We start from the raw sequence: 20,378 nt of genomic DNA on the forward strand, positions 1-20,378 counted from the left end.
TTTATCACGGTTTTTTATATATTTATATATATGGGAATTGTTACAAAAGGTTCTTTTAAACGTAACTTAGTACATTAATTTATTTTGGAAGTTCAAAACGTATTAAGAGCCCTTCAGAGTACTATAAAAAATTTAATTTACAAACTAAATTAATATTTTCTTCAAAATTTCAATTCGTTACTAATTTGAATTTAAATGAAAACATCATGGATTATAGGTGCGTAATCTACTATTAGACCGAACTAATTAAAAAAATACTTAAAGTAAGTGGTTTTACTGATAAACTCTAAAGGAATTTTGGAATTTTCTAGAATAGCAAAGTAAAACTAAAACGTAAACCAAGTTTAAAACGAAACTAATAACTGGGAGAAAGGTTGAAGTAAGTATTTTTTTTGATTTTTCGTTTTTTAATTTTTGAGTTCCCTATATTATTATAAACTAAATTAAATATAATTTTTGAAAATTTGTGATAAAAGATCTGCTCCTTCGTGTTTTACATATATTTAAAAACTCGAGATTTTAATGAATTGTTTTCAAAGCATGAAAAATATAGCAGATCCTTTGATTTTAATTGTAGTTAGTAGTTACTTAAAAAAGTCGCTAGCTGACTTGGAGCTGGTGTAGTTAAATTTTAAAAATGTGTATTTTAAATTTTGTTTGTAAAAGTTTTTTTTTTGAAAAAGTTTAGTATTATAGTTTAAATTTATTAAATAAAATAAAATATAAATTATACATTTGGTTTAGTATTTTACTATTGGAAGTAAAATTAATAGTAATTTCAATTACTTTTTTAGTTTTTTTTTTGACAAATATGCAAACTATTTAGTTATTTCAAAAACAAATACGTCGAATTATTTGGTATTCGAAATACTATTGGTTAGTTTTTATATATTTAATTTTATTTTTCAGAACAATTTCTCTTTGTCTAGCTTCTTCTAACTTTAATTTAGATGACCTTAAAGCCAAGTATTTAACAAATTTTGTAACCAAGTAGATGGAGCTTTAAACGATTTTTCAGTCATGTAGTCAAGGAAATGTTCAAATATACGTGTATTTGGTCATTTTGATGGTCAAATAGCCCAGTATGGAACTGCGAGATGATAGTCAGACATTGAGACGCGGGTGGCGCCCGTGCCCCAGCGTCCGCGCCCTCGCCCTGATGGTGCCCCGAGCCTCCGTCGACGTCTGAAATGAGAAATGGGGCACCGACGGGGCTGGCGCGGACGCTGGGGCACGGGCGCCACCCGCGTCTCAATGTCTGACTATCATCTCGCAGTTCCATACTGGGCTATTTGACCATCAAAATGACCAAATACACGTATATTTGAACATTTCCTTGACTACATGACTGAAAAATCGTTTAAAGCTCCATCTACTTGGTTACAAAATTTGTTAAATACTTGGCTTTAAGGTCATCTAAATTAAAGTTAGAAGAAGCTAGACAAAGAGAAATTGTTCTGAAAAATAAAATTAAATATATTAAAACTAACCAATAGTATTTCGAATACCAAATAATTCGACGTATTTGTTTTTGAAATAACTAAATAGTTTGCATATTTGTCAAAAAAAAACTAAAAAAGTAATTGAAATTACTATTAATTTTACTTCCAATAGTAAAATACTAAACCAAATGTATAATTTATATTTTATTTTATTTAATAAATTTAAACTATAATACTAAACTTTTTCAAAAAAAAAACTTTTACAAACAAAATTTAAAATACACATTTTTAAAATTTAACTACACCAGCTCCAAGTCAGCTAGCGACTTTTTTAAGTAACTACTAACTACAATTAAAATCAAAGGATCTGCTATATTTTTCATGCTTTGAAAACAATTCATTAAAATCTCGAGTTTTTAAATATATGTAAAACACGAAGGAGCAGATCTTTTATCACAAATTTTCAAAAATTATATTTAATTTAGTTTATAATAATATAGGGAACTCAAAAATTAAAAAACGAAAAATCAAAAAAAATACTTACTTCAACCTTTCTCCCAGTTATTAGTTTCGTTTTAAACTTGGTTTACGTTTTAGTTTTACTTTGCTATTCTAGAAAATTCCAAAATTCCTTTAGAGTTTATCAGTAAAACCACTTACTTTAAGTATTTTTTTAATTAGTTCGGTCTAATAGTAGATTACGCACCTATAATCCATGATGTTTTCATTTAAATTCAAATTAGTAACGAATTGAAATTTTGAAGAAAATATTAATTTAGTTTGTAAATTAAATTTTTTATAGTACTCTGAAGGGCTCTTAATACGTTTTGAACTTCCAAAATAAATTAATGTACTAAGTTACGTTTAAAAGAACCTTTTGTAACAATTCCCATATATATAAATATATAAAAAACCGTGATAAATAGTAAAACCCACTTATTTTTCAATTAATACATTTCAGATACACAAATTAATTAAATAAAAGTATTTAAATAAGAATTCCTTCACTAAATTATGCATTTGTACTTTAAATAATACCTGATTTTGAAATTATATTAGAATAATTATATTGTTAAACTTCTTTCATTTTTAAAAATGTAGTAGAAAATGAAAGATATTTTAATTAACACATTTCTTAATTTCTTTATTACCTAAAAATATTTACAATATTTACAAATTTTTATATTGTTTAACTTCTTTCATTTTTAAAAATGTAATTGCTTGACTTAAATAAAGCGTGAAAATTATTAGTTTCAAATGATATTTACAAATCTTATCAACTCTAAAGTCCATTTTTCAGGTATTAGTAAGTATTTCATACAAACTAACTTCTAAAATATGGATTTAGTTCGTAAATAAAATTCTTTTAAATTACTTTGAAGGACTCTTTATACGTTTTGAACTTGAATAATATTAAAAACAATAATCTAAGATACCCTTTAAAGTTAAATTCCTTTAGTTTATCAGTAAAACCACTTACTTTAAGTATTTTTTAATCCGTTCGGTCTAATAGTAGATTACGCACCTATAATCCATGATGTTTTCATTTAAATTCAAATTATAACGAATTGAAAGTTTGAAGAAAATATTAATTTAGTTTGTAAATGAAATCCTTTTATAGTACTCTGAAGGGCTCTTAATACGTTTTGAACTTCCAAAATAAATTAATGTACTAAGTTACGTTTAAAAGAACCTTTTGTAACGATTCCAATATATATATATATAAAAAACCGTGATAAATAGTAAAACCCACTTATTTTTCAATAAATACATTTCAGATACACAAATTAATTAAATAAAAGTATTTAAATAAGAATTGCTAAACTAAATTATGCATTTGTACTTTAAATAATACCTGATTTTGAAATTATATTAGAATAATTATATTGTTAAACTTCTTTCATTTTTAAAAATGTAGTAGAAAATGAAAGATATTTTAATTAAAACATTTCTTAATTTCTTTATTACCTAAAAATATTTACAATATTTACAAATTTTATATTGTTTAACTTCTTTCATTTTTAAAAATGTAATTGCTTGACTTAAATAAAGCGTGAAAATTATTAGTTTCAAATGATATTTACAAATCTTATCAACTCTAAAGTCTGTTTGTTTTATTTAAAAAATAGGCTTGTTCACTTTCGATTATTTAACTATTGGTTATTTAAATAAATACCACTTTTATTCAAATAAATGCTTGGTTGGGTAAAAAACACAATTAAATAAGTTAAAATGATATTCTTTTTACCAACGTTTTTTAAATAAATCGGAAAGTTTGTGGATAAAAATTAATCGACTGCCGAACACTAGAAGCAATTCTAATTTAAATGCGTATATTTAAATAGGAAAAAAATGGAACGATTCGATCGGAGGCATATCATTAATTTAACGTATTGAACGTAGAGTAAGAGGCTTTTGTAGTAATTACTACCTATATTTGCATTTCAGAAATCTATTTTAACACATTGAACGCCAAGAAAAGAGGCTTTTGTAGTATTTACTACCTATATTTGGATTTCAGAAATCTATTTTAACATATTGAACGCCAAGAAAAGAGGCTTTTGTAGTATATACTACCTATATTTACATATTGGAATGTAATTTAACGTATTGAAGGTAGAGTATAGAGATTTTGTAGTATTTACTACCTACATTTGCATTTCAGAAATCTATTTTAACATATTGAACGCCAAGAAAAGAGGCTTTTGTAGTATTTTTCCTCCTATATTTACATATTTGAATGTAATTTAACGTATTGAAGGTAAAGTATAGAGATTTTGTAGTATTTTACTACCTATATTGACATTTCGGAAGTATATTTTAACGTGTTGAATGTAGAGTATAGAGAGTGTTGTAGTATTTTTCTTCCTACGTGACTACACCGGAAACGTCTCTGTGTTATTCGCTTCAGTAATCAAGCCGACGCTGAACATATGTTTTACTCTTTATTCTACGAGGTTTAAACATGCACCATTTCAGTACATTCTTAACTTATTCCATACGCTATTTAAAACACATGCGATAAAGATAACGAGGAAACAAGTTAACTCTGAACATATATGTTATGCTCTATACGTGAAGGATGTTGTAAGCTTAAATTCATAATGGTTAATGTGTAGTATTTTTCTACCTTTTTACATTTTATAGTATTTCTTTATCTATATTTGTGTATCGGAAATGTATTTTAACGTATCGAACGTAGAGTAAATTTTTTTTATATTTTCTTTATATATTTGCGTATCAGAGTTGTGTGTTGTCGTATTAAAAGAAGAAAAAGGAACTTTTCATAGTGTTATTCTACCTATTTACATATCGGAAATGTATTTATTTTTTACCGTATTTAAAATATAGGTAATTGTTTTTATTGGCTTGACTTAAATAAAGCGTGAAAGTTATTAGTTTCAAAATGATATTTACAAATATTATCCACACAAATTTAATTTAATTTTAATTTTAGTGTTTTATAGTATCTTTCTGACTATATTTGTGTATAATAATTATATTTTACCGTATTTAAATAGTAATAAAAGCGAATTGAAAGTTTGAAGAAAATATGAATTAAGTTCGTAAATAAAATCCTTTTATAGTACTTTGAAGGACTCTTAATACATTTTCTACTTGAATAAAATTAAAAACAATAATCTAAGATACCCTTTAAAGTTAAATTCCTTTAGAGTTTATCAGTAAAACCACTTTAAGTATTTTTTCAATCCTTATACCTATATTTACATATTGGAATTGTTACAAAAGGTTCTTTTAAACGTAACTTAGTACACTAATTAAGTATTTTTAATTTACCGTAATTAAAATATAGGTAAGTGGTTTTTATCTTATTTTATACCTACGGAAGCGATAAATAAATTAAAGCAATAAATTTTTGGAGTTTGGAGATCGGTGGAAAAAAAAAATAAGGCTCTTCGTTTTTCCAACTGCTTTTCTGATGTACCCAAAAATGGACCAAAATAGACCAAAAGTACCCTTAAAACGACCAAAGTCACCATTTTCGGCCCTATGTACCCCATTTCGGACCAAAAGTACCCCAAACTGGACCTATTAGCTTTATTGTAATGTTAAACTCCCATAGAGATTCCCCTAAAAGAAAAAAACTTGCAGTCCAATTTTGGGTACATGAATTATTTCGGAGAGGGAATCCATGTTTTAAATTCAAATTAACCGCGCGCCCGGGCAATCCGTGCCTCCCAGGTTATACGCGCACGCGCGCGCTATCTTCCTGCCTAGGTTATCAAGTATCATACAACTTACATAATTTCCACTTATTTCGTACGATAAAACGCGATCGAGATATTCGTTTTAAGAAATACTCGTGAGATTGGTTCAAGTGTCAAGCGTACTACAATGATATTAAAATGAAGTTTAAAAATATTTCCATTCTACTTTAACAACGAATATTCCATGACGTCAAAACACTCTTAAATTCAAATTAACCGCGTCCCCCGGGGTAATCTGCGCACGCGTCGCCTAGGTTATCAATTTTTACATCATTTCAACTTATTCCGTACGATAAAACTTGATAAGATATACGTTCAAGTATCTTTCGAGATAAGCGTAGATAAATGAACAAGTTGGTCTGGACACAATATGTTGATATACGAAAAAACAAATCGTCGCGAGAAATATCATAAATACATTGACTTTTCGACGACTTTACCCCCATTTCACCCCTTAAATCCCGGATTTCGATCCCGAACCCAAACCCGAACCCGGGACTGACGGGTCGACCTTACTTTCCTTCTACTTTAATATCCTTCATTTTCAAATGGCCATTCGGACATATGAGCAGTCGGCCAAATGCACTCCACCCGTTCACTTCGCGCCAAAAAGGTTACCCTAGCGCCATCTACTATGGAATCCGTTAAATGTTTGTTTCCCTGCAAGCCATTTGTTAATCGACAATTATTTTAATTGAAAAAATGTTACAAACTAATTCTTCTCTAAAAATCGCAGCTTTTTAATTTGTACGTTATATTACTTTATGAATTTATAAATATTAAAACTTAGTTTAACCATGTTAATTTAATAAAAAAATAATACAATTATTTTTATGCTTTCAGAAAATGTTTTATTTTTTACTTTTGTACTTTTTTACCGACCATGAGTGACAACAAGGTTTGAGAAATTGTAACCATAAACAATTTGGCCAAGGCCGTAATATTAGTTCCACATCGATGTAATAAAACTTAAATTTTTCCCTAAGAATTGGCGCGTGTCAAAATGGTTAAGCATATCGTCAGACGTAAGCTTTTTTATCTGTATTCTAAGTTTGAACCCCGTAACTCAAATCCAATCGAAACTACGAAAAAAATTCGTGTAGGCTCTATAAGCCTTGACGCATGTTAATATGGTTAAGCATAGTACCAAACGTAACCACCTTTACCTATATTCAAAGTTTGAGCCCCGTATCTCAAATCCAATCCAAACTACGAAGAAAATTCGTGTAGGCTCTATAAGCCTTGGCGCATGTTAATATGGTTAAGCATAGTACCAAACGTAACCACCTTTACCTATATTCAAAGTTTGAGCCCCGTATCTCAAATCTAATGCAAACTACGAAGAAAATTCGTGTAGGCACTATAAGGTATAAGAATTGGCACATGTTAATATGGTTAAGCATAGTACCAAACGTAACCACCTTTACCTATATTCAAAGTTTGAGCCCCGTATCTCAAATCCAAACTACGAAGAAATTTCTTGTAGGCTCTATAAGCCTTGACGCATGTTAATATGGTTAAGCATAGTACCAAACGTAACCACCTTTACCTATATTCAAAGTTTGAGCCCCGTATCTCAAATCCAATCCAAACTACGAAGAAAATTCGTGTAGGCTCTATAAGCCTTGGCGCATGTTAATATGGTTAAGCATAGTACCAAACGTAACCACCTTTACCTATATTCAAAGTTTGAGCCCCGTATCTCAAATCTAATGCAAACTACGAAGAAAATTCGTGTAGGCACTATAAGGTATAAGAATTGGCACATGTTAATATGGTTAAGCATAGTACCAAACGTAACCACCTTTACCTATATTCAAAGTTTGAGCCCCGTATCTCAAATCCAATCCAAACTACGAAGAAAATTCGTGTAGGCTCTATAAGCCTTGGCGCATGTTAATATGGTTAAGCATAGTACCAAACGTAACCACCTTTACCTATATTCAAAGTTTGAGCTCCGTATCTCAAATCTAATGCAAACTACGAAGAAAATTCGTGTAGGCACTATAAGGTATAAGAATTGGCACATGTTAATATGGTTAAGCATAGTACCAAACGTAACCACCTTTACCTATATTCAAAGTTTGAGCCCCGTATCTCAAATCCAAACTACGAAGAAATTTCTTGTAGGCTCTATAAGCCTTGACGCATGTTAATATGGTTAAGCATAGTACCAAACGTAACCACCTTTACCTATATTCAAAGTTTGAGCCCCGTATCTCAAATCCAATCCAAACTACGAAGAAAATTCGTGTATGCTCTATAAGCCTTGGCGCATGTTAATATGGTTAAGCATAGTACCAAACGTAACCACCTTTACCTATATTCAAAGTTTGAGCCCGGTATCTCAAATCCAATCCAAACTACGAAGAAAATTCGTGTAGGCTCTATAAGCCTTGGCGCATGTTAATATGGTTAAGCATAGTACCAAACGTAACCACCTTTACCTATATTCAAAGTTTGAGCCCCGTATCTCAAATCCAAACTACGAAGAAATTTCGTGTAGGCTCTATAAGCCTTGACGCATGTTAATATGGTTAAGCATAGTACCAAACGTAACCACCTTTACCTATATTCAAAGTTTGAGCCCCGTATCTCAAATCCAATCCAAACTACGAAGAAAATTCGTGTAGGCTCTATAAGCCTTGGCGCATGTTAATATGGTTAAGCATAGTACCAAACGTAACCACCTTTACCTATATTCAAAGTTTGAGCCCCGTATCTCAAATCTAATGCAAACTACGAAGAAAATTCGTGTAGGCACTATAAGGTATAAGAATTGGCACATGTTAATATGGTTAAGCATAGTACCAAACGTAACCACCTTTACCTATATTCAAAGTTTGAGCCCCGTATCTCAAATCCAAACTACGAAGAAATTTCTTGTAGGCTCTATAAGCCTTGACGCATGTTAATATGGTTAAGCATAGTACCAAACGTAACCACCTTTACCTATATTCAAAGTTTGAGCCCCGTATCTCAAATCCAATCCTAACTACGAAGAAAATTCGTGTAGGCTCTATAAGCCTTGGCGCATGTTAATATGGTTAAGCATAGTACCAAACGTAACCACCTTTACCTATATTCAAAGTTTGAGCCCCGTATCTCAAATCTAATGCAAACTACGAAGAAAATTCGTGTAGGCACTATAAGGTATAAGAATTGGCACATGTTAATATGGTTAAGCATAGTACCAAACGTAACCACCTTTACCTATATTCAAAGTTTGAGCCCCGTATCTCAAATCCAATCCAAACTACGAAGAAAATTCGTGTAGGCTCTATAAGCCTTGGCGCATGTTAATATGGTTAAGCATAGTACCAAACGTAACCACCTTTACCTATATTCAAAGTTTGAGCCCCGTATCTCAAATCTAATGCAAACTACGAAGAAAATTCGTGTAGGCACTATAAGGTATAAGAATTGGCACATGTTAATATGGTTAAGCATAGTACCAAACGTAACCACCTTTACCTATATTCAAAGTTTGAGCCCCGTATCTCAAATCTAATGCAAACTACGAAGAAAATTCGTGTAGGCACTATAAGGTATAAGAATTGGCACATGTTAATATGGTTAAGCATAGTACCAAACGTAACCACCTTTACCTATATTCAAAGTTTGAGCCCCGTATCTCAAATCCAAACTACGAAGAAATTTCTTGTAGGCTCTGTAAGCCTTGACGCATGTTAATATGGTTAAGCATAGTACCAAACGTAACCACCTTTACCTATATTCAAAGTTTGAGCCCCGTATCTCAAATCCAATCCAAACTACGAAGAAAATTCGTGTAGGCTCTATAAGCCTTGGCGCATGTTAATATGGTTAAGCATAGTACCAAACGTAACCACCTTTACCTATATTCAAAGTTTGAGCCCCGTATCTCAAATCTAATGCAAACTACGAAGAAAATTCGTGTAGGCACTATAAGGTATAAGAATTGGCACATGTTAATATGGTTAAGCATAGTACCAAACGTAACCACCTTTACCTATATTCAAAGTTTGAGCCCCGTATCTCAAATCCAAACTACGAAGAAATTTCTTGTAGGCTCTATAAGCCTTGACGCATGTTAATATGGTTAAGCATAGTACCAAACGTAACCACCTTTACCTATATTCGAAGTTTGAGCCCCGTATCTCAAATCCAATCCAAACTACGAAGAAAATTCGTGTAGGCTCTATAAGCCTTGGCGCATGTTAATATGGTTAAGCATAGTACCAAACGTAACCACCTTTACCTATATTCAAAGTTTGAGCCCCGTATCTCAAATCTAATGCAAACTACGAAGAAAATTCGTGTAGGCACTATAAGGTATAAGAATTGGCACATATTAATATGGTTAAGCATAGTACCAAACGTAACCACCTTTACCTATATTCAAAGTTTGAGCCCCGTATCTCAAATCCAATCCAAACTACGAAGAAAATTCGTGTAGGCTCTATAAGCCTTGGCGCATGTTAATATGGTTAAGCATAGTACCAAACGTAACCACCTTTACCTATATTCAAAGTTTGAGCCCCGTATCTCAAATCTAATGCAAACTACGAAGAAAATTCGTGTAGGCACTATAAGGTATAAGAATTGGCACATGTTAATATGGTTAAGCATAGTACCAAACGTAACCACCTTTACCTATATTCAAAGTTTGAGCCCCGTATCTCAAATCTAATGCAAACTACGAAGAAAATTCGTGTAGGCTCTATAAGCCTTGGCGCATGTTAATATGGTTAAGCATAGTACCAAACGTAACCACCTTTACCTATATTCAAAGTTTGAGCCCCGTATCTCAAATCCAATCCAAACTACGAAGAAAATTCGTGTAGGCACTATAAGGTATAAGAATTGGCACATGTTAATATGGTTAAGCATAGTACCAAACGTAACCACCTTTACCTATATTCAAAGTTTGAGCCCCGTATCTCAAATCTAATGCAAACTACGAAGAAAATTCGTGTAGGCACTATAAGGTATAAGAATTGGCACATGTTAATATGGTTAAGCATAGTACCAAACGTAACCACCTTTACCTATATTCAAAGTTTGAGCCCCGTATCTCAAATCCAAACTACGAAGAAATTTCTTGTAGGCTCTATAAGCCTTGACGCATGTTAATATGGTTAAGCATAGTACCAAACGTAACCACCTTTACCTATATTCAAAGTTTGAGCCCCGTATCTCAAATCCAATCCAAACTACGAAGAAAATTCGTGTAGGCTCTATAAGCCTTGGCGCATGTTAATATGGTTAAGCATAGTACCAAACGTAACCACCTTTACCTATATTCAAAGTTTGAGCCCCGTATCTCAAATCTAATGCAAACTACGAAGAAAATTCGTGTAGGCACTATAAGGTATAAGAATTGGCACATGTTAATATGGTTAAGCATAGTACCAAACGTAACCACCTTTACCTATATTCAAAGTTTGAGACCCGTATCTCAAATCCAAACTACGAAGAAAATTCGTGTAGGCTCTATAAGCCTTGGCGCATGTTAATATGGTTAAGCATAGTACCAAACGTAACCACCTTTACCTATATTCAAAGTTTGAGCCCCGTATCTCAAATCTAATGCAAACTACGAAGAAAATTCGTGTAGGCACTATAAGGTATAAGAATTGGCACATGTTAATATGGTTAAGCATAGTACCAAACGTAACCACCTTTACCTATATTCAAAGTTTGAGCCCCGTATCTCAAATCCAAACTACGAAGAAATTTCTTGTAGACTCTATAAGCCTTGACGCATGTTAATATGGTTAAGCATAGTACCAAACGTAACCACCTTTACCTATATTCAAAGTTTGAGCCCCATATCTCAAATCCAATCCAAACTACGAAGAAAATTCGTGTAGGCTCTATAAGCCTTGGCGCATTTTAATATGGTTAAGCATAGTACCAAACGTAACCACCTTTACCTATATTCAAAGTTTGAGCCCCGTATCTCAAATCCAATCCAAACTACGAAGAAAATTCGTGTAGGCTCTATAAGCCTTGGCGCATGTTAATATGGTTAAGCATAGTACCAAACGTAACCACCTTTACCTATATTCAAAGTTTGAGCCCCGTATCTCAAATCTAATGCAAACTACGAAGAAAATTCGTGTAGGCACTATAAGGTATAAGAATTGGCACATGTTAATATGGTTAAGCATAGTACCAAACGTAACCACCTTTACCTATATTCAAAGTTTGAGCCCCGTATCTCAAATCCAAACTACGAAGAAATTTCTTGTAGGCTCTATAAGCCTTGACGCATGTTAATATGGTTAAGCATAGTACCAAACGTAACCACCTTTACCTATATTCAAAGTTTGAGCCCCGTATCTCAAATCCAATCCAAATTACGAAGAAAATTCGTGTAGGCTCTATAAGCCTTGGCGCATGTTAATATGGTTAAGCATAGTACCAAACGTAACCACCTTTACCTATATTCAAAGTTTGAGCCCCGTATCTCAAATCTAATGCAAACTACGAAGAAAATTCGTGTAGGCACTATAAGGTATAAGAATTGGCACATGTTAATATGGTTAAGCATAGTACCAAACGTAACCACCTTTACCTATATTCAAAGTTTGAGCCCCGTATCTCAAATCCAATCCAAACTACGAAGAAAATTCGTGTAGGCTCTATAAGCCTTGGCGCATGTTAATATGGTTAAGCATAGTACCAAACGTAACCACCTTTACCTATATTCAAAGTTTGAGCCCCGTATCTCAAATCCAATCCAAACTACGAAGAAAATTCGTGTAGGCACTATAAGGTATAAGAATTGGCACATGTTAATATGGTTAAGCATAGTACCAAACGTAACCACCTTTACCTATATTCAAAGTTTGAGCCCGGTATCTCAAATCTAATGCAAACTACGAAGAAAATTCGTGTAGGCACTATAAGGTATAAGAATTGGCACATGTTAATATGGTTAAGCATTGTACCAAACGTAACCACCTTTACCTATATTCAAAGTTTGAGCCCCGTATCTCAAATCCAAACTACGAAGAAATTTCTTGTAGGCTCTATAAGCCTTGACGCATGTTAATATGGTTAAGCATAGTACCAAACGTAACCACCTTTACCTATATTCAAAGTTTGAGCCCCGTATCTCAAATCCAATCCAAACTACGAAGAAAATTCGTGTAGGCTCTATAAGCCTTGGCGCATGTTAATATGGTTAAGCATAGTACCAAACGTAACCACCTTTACCTATATTCAAAGTTTGAGCCCCGTATCTCAAATCTAATGCAAACTACGAAGAAAATTCGTGTAGGCACTATAAGGTATAAGAATTGGCACATGTTAATATGGTTAAGCATAGTACCAAACGTAACCACCTTTACCTATATTCAAAGTTTGAGCCCCGTATCTCAAATCTAATGCAAACTACGAAGAAAATTCGTGTAGGCACTATAAGGTATAAGAATTGGCACATGTTAATATGGTTAAGCATAGTACCAAACGTAACCACCTTTACCTATATTCAAAGTTTGAGCCCCGTATCTCAAATCCAAACTACGAAGAAATTTCGTGTAGGCTCTATAAGCCTTGACGCATGTTAATATGGTTAAGCATAGTACCAAACGTAACCACCTTTACCTATATTCAAAGTTTGAGCCCCGTATCTCAAATCCAATCCAAACTACGAAGAAAATTCGTGTAGGCTCTATAAGCCTTGGCGCATGTTAATATGGTTAAGCATAGTACCAAACGTAACCACCTTTACCTATATTCAAAGTTTGAGCTCCGTATCTCAAATCTAATGCAAACTACGAAGAAAATTCGTTTAGGCACTATAAGGTATAAGAATGGGCACATGTTAATATGGTTAAGCATAGTGTCAAACGTAAGCTTCTTTACCTATATTAAAAGTTTAAGCCCCGTATCTCAAATCCAATAAGAACTGATTCATAAATAACCCATTCTCCGCGAGATTATTTGGGAACTTTCATACTCTGCGTAAGGCAATAACGAACGTCAGCTGTAATGTGGTTTATGCGTCGCCCAAGGGCCCCTAATTTTTCTAGGGCAACGAAGCAACGAAACCTGGCACACCATTAGAAATAACGTAAATACGTATTTTAAAAAATGAAATTAAATTCTTAAGTCACTCACGAGTCAGTTGGTTAATAATTAGAGTGCCACAATCGTAAAAGGGGGATTTCTCACCCCCTATTTATCTGACAGAGCTGAAACTTTCACACAATGTAGAGCAATAGCAATAATAAAGATTAAAAAAGAATCGAAATTTAAAAGTCAAACGGATCCAAAATTACAAGAGTGCGTATTTTGTTTTAAGTTTTTAAGGGGGTCGGATGAAAGGGGCGGACAAACCGCCGCTAACTACTTTTAACCCGCGGAACTTGGTTGTGCAGATAGAGATAAACCTATTCATTATTCCTGGAGAAAATTTCGTTATGTCACTCCATTAAAAAGATATGGAAGGTGTTGCAAATGTGGATGCCAAAAACAACAACAGCAACGCCACTTCACAACTTTCCATCGAAAACTATAGTTCCATTCGATATATATATTATATATCATGTGGAAATAAAAATAATTGGTCATAAGTGATAAAAGCTTAAAATAGAGAAAAAAATGCTTTGCCGCAATTTTTGGCAGCAATTATTATGAAGAGCCCTTATAGTAAATAATTGGGTAAAAGGCTATAAGTGGGTCGTCATCTCCAATTTCGTTATTACAGATTTGTTAACATTTCTTTTTAAACTTACCCAAAATTTGGTTTCACAAAATCCTTCTAAGTCCATTTCTATTCAAGCAATATTAATACCGATCAAAGGCGCACAACAGCTCACAGATACGAAATGTTGGCATCCATACTCGAAATTAAATCCAATTTCCAAGTTATGTAATCGTATATGCAAGATCCTTGGGGACTCTGTGTTTATCTGTTCAAGTAAAGGTTTTTTATACGTCTGCATCACAGCCATATATTTTTAAAATGTTATATAAGCAGAGCCAATATAAACTTTTCGACCTAAAAAAGAACAACTTATAAAGATTGTAAGCTTAGATATTACCTGTTATCTGAGGCATAATCTTCATTTTCATGAAAATTTCTCTAATTTCAGGGCATGTTAAAAATTAATTAAAGTTCTGTAAGCTGCGTGGAAGCACTGAGGGTATACTCAGGTATATTAATTTATAGCTTACCAGGAATTCCAAAAGGGCCACAGATTTATTGAAATTGGTCAAAAGTTCCACGAAATTTATATAGGTACACCAAAATTGCAAACACGCAATGAAAGTAGTTCTAAGAAAACCAATATTTAAGGTTAATTGTCTATAAGTCTTATTTTTAGAGAGAAATGAGAGAATAAAATACAGCAGGTGCCTCAAATAAAACGTCGTAGCCAATCTTTGACAAATGTCTCAAGCCAGAACCGCATGGAAGGAATTTATATCTCAAATATGTTGTCTATTGGCCGATCTCACCAACTCTTTTATGATTGTTAAGCTGCCCTAACTGAGCAGAGCCTGGCAACCGCTGCTTGTTTATCTGACAGGGTAGAGGTGTTTAATTTGCTGTCGAAACGAATATTTTGATTTTGCTCGTACTTTGGTGATCAAAACAGACTTCTCACATCGCGAGGACAAGTGCGACTGAAATTTTGCTATACCTTATTATAAACCGTTTTTACTATAGTATTTTAACTAGGGCGTCACAAAACACCCAACGGGTATTTTTGACAAAAACCTGAGCGGAGCGAGCTAGCGACAATATAAATAATTCAAATACTGATCACACATTTAAAGAAATTAAGGTAATTACTTTTATTTTATGACATACATATCATAGTAGTTTCAGCCACACCAGTTATTTTTTCTAAATGTGGAGGGCGAAAGGTAATTGCACAATATATTTTAATATTTTCATTTTAAAATTTCCGTTTGCCATTATAAAATTACGTCTGCCTTCCGTTTCTAATATATTCTTAGACGTTCCCTTTGCAATTCTGGTGCGCGACCGCTTACAACCACCAATTAAACCCGCTTTCCTACTCCGTCGACGGCTTGCAAAACACCCGTCAAAAAGGCAGCCGTTGATTTCAATACTTCTCCGGCCCACAAAACGCCCGTTAAAAAGGCAGCCACCCCTCCAGCAAAGTAACTATTTTTCCCGTTAATGAATTACTAAAATATGGAATTTTTTTATTAAATAACGTTATTCTAAAAGGAGAAACCGTTCGGACGATCTGGAGTTTAACGTCGACAGAACGACGAATTCGACAAATTGGCCAGTTTGATACCGTTCACTTTAATGTCTGGGGAAACTGTGATGAAATTATGAAGAGGAGTAGTTGAGGTGGAGGAAACTGGCAGTGGTGGTATACCCATTGAAGTTTTATAAGTTGAAATAAGAGTGTAAATAAATGTGTAATCCAATTGTAGAATAAAAATCTAAAAATTCGAAATGGTTTTATGTAGTCTTTACCTATTTACCCCTTTTCTCTAGCATCCCCTCGGAGCGCGAACGGACAAAATTTCGACCAGCTCCAAGGTTCTCACTCTGTCTCTCTTCTGCTAACGCCTCTGACACCCCCTCTAGCGCCCCTACCATCCCCCTCCACTTCTCTACAAAACGTTTCCTTACAACTCGCTCCTATCCCCGTCTAGCGCCCCCCCCCCTTCACTCTCGCTATCTCACACTCTGGCAACCCGTGGCTCATACCATTCCTCTTTCTGTTGCGCCCCCCCCCCCTCCTTTGAAACTTACTAACGTACGGACGGCCTTTGAAACTTACTAACGGACGGACAAAACTTTCCCATAGAACTCGCTGCTAAGAGAGCTACGCTCGCTTCGCTCAAAAATAATGTTGAGAAAGAACAAATTACAAAACGTTTATCTAGTGTCAAATTTAATTTATGAACTTATAGAATCCCAAGCTATTTTAAGGGAATTTTTCTTATTTACAACCGATCGATAATAAATGTAAACCGAATTAATCTTTCAAAAGAGAGGCAGTGACACTAGTCCTATAAGTAAACTGGGATTAGGGCTAGTACCTGTCATGAAGTTGTATCTTTTACTTGATAGATTTGTGAAAATAATAAATTAGTCAACATTGATCTCTTCATAATTTTAAGAATGGTAAAAAAACACTTAAAATGTACGTTTATCTAAGACCTAGTTGGAAAAAAGTGTATTATGTGGCAACGTATTTATGCACCAAATTTAGAGATCAATGTTTCTTAATTTAGAAAGAAACGGTAATATGTTAATATTAATAATAATGAGTATCATTAGCTAATAATATTGATATATTTCTTGAAATATATTAGTTTAATGATTTTTCGTACAAGCTTTTTAGCCGCTTTTGGTATTCCATATTCGTTAGAGTTAAGAATTTTACACCCTAAATTAACTTCTCCAGATGGGTTAATACTAAATAGTAAAGAGGTGGCTGAAATACCGAATTATTCTGGTTAAGAATATTCCAGAGCTTCCTTCCTTCAATTCTGCAGAAATTCAAAAAGGAAGGAGAGTGTACAACGCTTGGTTATTTAGGTCATTATTTTCAGATATGTTAAAGTTACGGAAAGTTATCAGTCAGATCGGAGTTTATCTATTATATTCCTCGCCGAGCAATCTGATCTAAAATTGTATCTGATTAATTATACCAAGTAACCGATCTGAACTGATCTGATGTGATTTATCTTACCAGATTCGGTTAGCTGAACTGTTATCTGACATTCTGACTTACAGGTTAAATGCAAAGTTAATCCAAGTAAACAGTCATAAAAATTTAAAAAAATATATATATAAATGGGGATAAATAAAATCATTAGCTGTGAGGATCCGAAGTCTGCTTACAATCTGTCTGTTTGGTGACAACGAATTCAAATTAGTTTCGGAATCTCAGCGTAAATTTGGATAATCTGACATCTGATTTTTCTCAGTTACTTTCTCGATTCCGATAACGAGAATGGTACCTGAGAATCTTTTGAAAGCGCTACTTATCTGACTAATGTGATTCGTGTAAAATTTTAAAAATATCAATATATTTAGTTAATTCTGATTATAATAAAAGGAAAAATAATTTTCCTTACAACGATAACGAACGCTTGGGTGGTTATTCTTTATACTTCAATGTCGACTTAACAAAACTCGAAAATGGTTCTCTATATGAAAATTAGAGAATGAGATTTAACAATTTTTGCTTTAGAGCTGGTCCCGATCAATACAGACTAATAGAGACTTGGCAATCCGTAGCTTTGGCCATGGCCGCCATTGTGGTCATATTTTTCTCCCCACGATAAAAACTATTGAAAAAAACTGTGACGTAGCACTGCCAAGTCCCTATAGCTGTTGATTAAGATTTCGTTGCAAATTCGTTCATTTTGAGGAGCATTTTTTAGCCTTAGATAAAATAACGTTATATATTAATCTTATTCCCGATTAACTAAAATAATCTTCACAGATTTGCAAAGTAAGAAATTTTAAAAAAGAAAGTGAACGAAATGAGCCTAGGCCTTTGTCAGGGCAAAGAAAAAATAGTTTTCTGTTGATCTTCCGTTTTATCCTGTGGGGTCTAAAAATATCTAATCACTGACAAGTGAGTAAAGTTTGCTTACAGAAACTAGCTTATCGCTTTGAGAAAAGACTGTATTACATTTATCACGGCAGATTTTAATTCAGTTGGGTTAAAGAATGACAGCATTATAATTAAAGTGAACAGCGCTTCCAAAATCGGTTTGCCTTGGCCTTACAAATGTTTAGACCTTAAGAATTGTAAATCAAATTCAATTTGTCCTTGGAGGCTTTACAACTATAAAAATTAATATATTTCTAACTACTTACCAAAATACAATTTTTCAATTTTTTTAAACTAAGCGACACTAATAATGTATTGTCACCGTAAAATGATGTACTAAAACATTCTACGATGAGAGATTACACTATCAATAACTTTTGTGTCATATCAAAAATAGTGCATCGCTAATGGTTTTCAAGTCATATTTTTATAGTATCTTTATGCGACGATCCGTGTATGAATATAATAATCATAAATCAAGTAGAATATAAAAATTAAACTGGAGAAACTCTCATGTTATAAACAATTTTATTTTATTTATTGGAGACGTTTTGAGCCGAGGCCCTTCATCAATCCATTATATGAAGACCACTAATATCTTATGTAACATAATTACTCATAAGTATGCCACTGTAAAAAAAAATCTTCACTATTCATCCTAGTAATTTTGGGAGTAACATTATTGAAATTTATAAACTCGCTCGGTTTGTGCGGATGAAGTTAAATAATGAGTAATTTAGAAAAATAAAAGGTTGGGGAAAATGACCAATAAGTTATCGCTTTCCGAAAATGGAACAAGTCGTCGAAGTGGGATATTCCACCACCGTTATTAAAACCCATATCAAGCCTAGAAGAGTTAGGCCTAGGCTCAAAAGAATCTGCAAAGACTCTAACCTTGTAGATGCGCCAGAAAAGCTCAACCAGAATTTGAATTTCAACCACTTTTTCCAATAAACCTGCTTCTTTTATTTGACAATGCAAATTTATTTTAGAACGTGAGTCTCCGAGAACTTCATTAATTTGTAAATTAATTACATTAACAGAACTTGACACTATGTTGTAGTTCATTTTAGCTCCTAATACTCTTTACAGACGAGGTTTTCAAACCCGGGTTTAGATCCCGTTTTTGAAACCAGAGCTTATTTAGCTATACTGAAATGTGCTATAATAATTTAACTTTGGTTTACTGAACCCAGTTTTATTAGCCTCGTCGGAATAGGGTATTAGCCTTTGTTATTCAAACCGGTTTGTTTACTAAAATAATGGCCGTCGGTTTATCAGACGTAGAGCTAATTGCGGGACGCCATAGTCGGCATTTGAGATTCGATGACGTCAAATGTGACATCAAATATGACGTCAAATATTTCGTAAAGTACAGATGACGCAATATCTGTGAAACAAACCGTTAGTGAAGAAATAGAGCTAGTGGCATACTTATGAGTAATTAGGCCAAAACTATTCGCTCGCTTTGGGACGAAAAGAGTACACCTTTTACCCCAAACTACCAACTTCTTCCATACTATAACAGCCAAACTGTATTTTGAAGTTGCTCGCTATTTTCTAAAAAATTACTCCAAAACTAGCGAATAGTTTTCGCCTATATGTTATATATGCTAATATAAATTTAAAAGAACCAGATTTTAAAAATGTCGCGTGAGACCAATACGTCAGAACGAAACGTGAAATAAAACAAAACAAATACCAAATGGAATACAGTAAAGAATAAATTATTAAAAATATAATATACAGGGTGTCATATTAATTGAATTTTGTGTCCATGGTTAAAAATGATAATAAAATTAAAATAACACGACTGATACTTCATGGTTTTAAAACATAATTTTATAAACGTTAAAATTGCGAGCTTTCGGGTACGTGACCCCTTGTCAAGCACTAGGTTTATTTTAATTTTATTATACAGGGTGTCTTTATTTGATCGGCCCAGGCAATTTTCTCAAAAACTATACCTTCTAGAAATGTGAAATTTTTAGTATGTACTCTCTCGTAGGAGGTCGTTGTTATTTGTGAATTTCAGAAAAATCGTGAACTTTTTCACGGTTTTAGAATTTGTAGTTTTTGAACGCTAGGTGGTTGACGAAAGGTTTCAATGAGTAAGTTGTAGAGCATACTCGAAAACCTTTAATGGAGTTGGT

The 20,378-nt window shown here is 33.2% G+C and overlaps 1 protein-coding gene across 1 annotated transcript in view; it reads right to left on the bottom strand.

Moving 5' to 3' along the window:
- Window positions 1–14,510, bottom strand: part of LOC149943975 (ATP-binding cassette sub-family C member 1-like) — a 69,261-nt gene extending 54,751 nt beyond the window's left edge. Inside the window, exon 1 of the mRNA XM_090174910.1 lies at window positions 14,401–14,510. Within this exon, the coding sequence (XP_090031036.1) occupies window positions 14,401–14,436 (36 nt within the window). The 5' untranslated portion in view covers window positions 14,437–14,510. The remainder of the gene's footprint in view (window positions 1–14,400) is intronic.
- Window positions 14,511–20,378: the final 5,868 nt, after the last annotated feature.

This window comes from Leiobunum rupestre, chromosome 5, assembly GCF_980474605.1.
Source record: "Leiobunum rupestre chromosome 5, qqLeiRupe1.1.hap1, whole genome shotgun sequence".
NCBI classification, from domain to species: domain Eukaryota; kingdom Metazoa; phylum Arthropoda; class Arachnida; order Opiliones; family Sclerosomatidae; genus Leiobunum; species Leiobunum rupestre.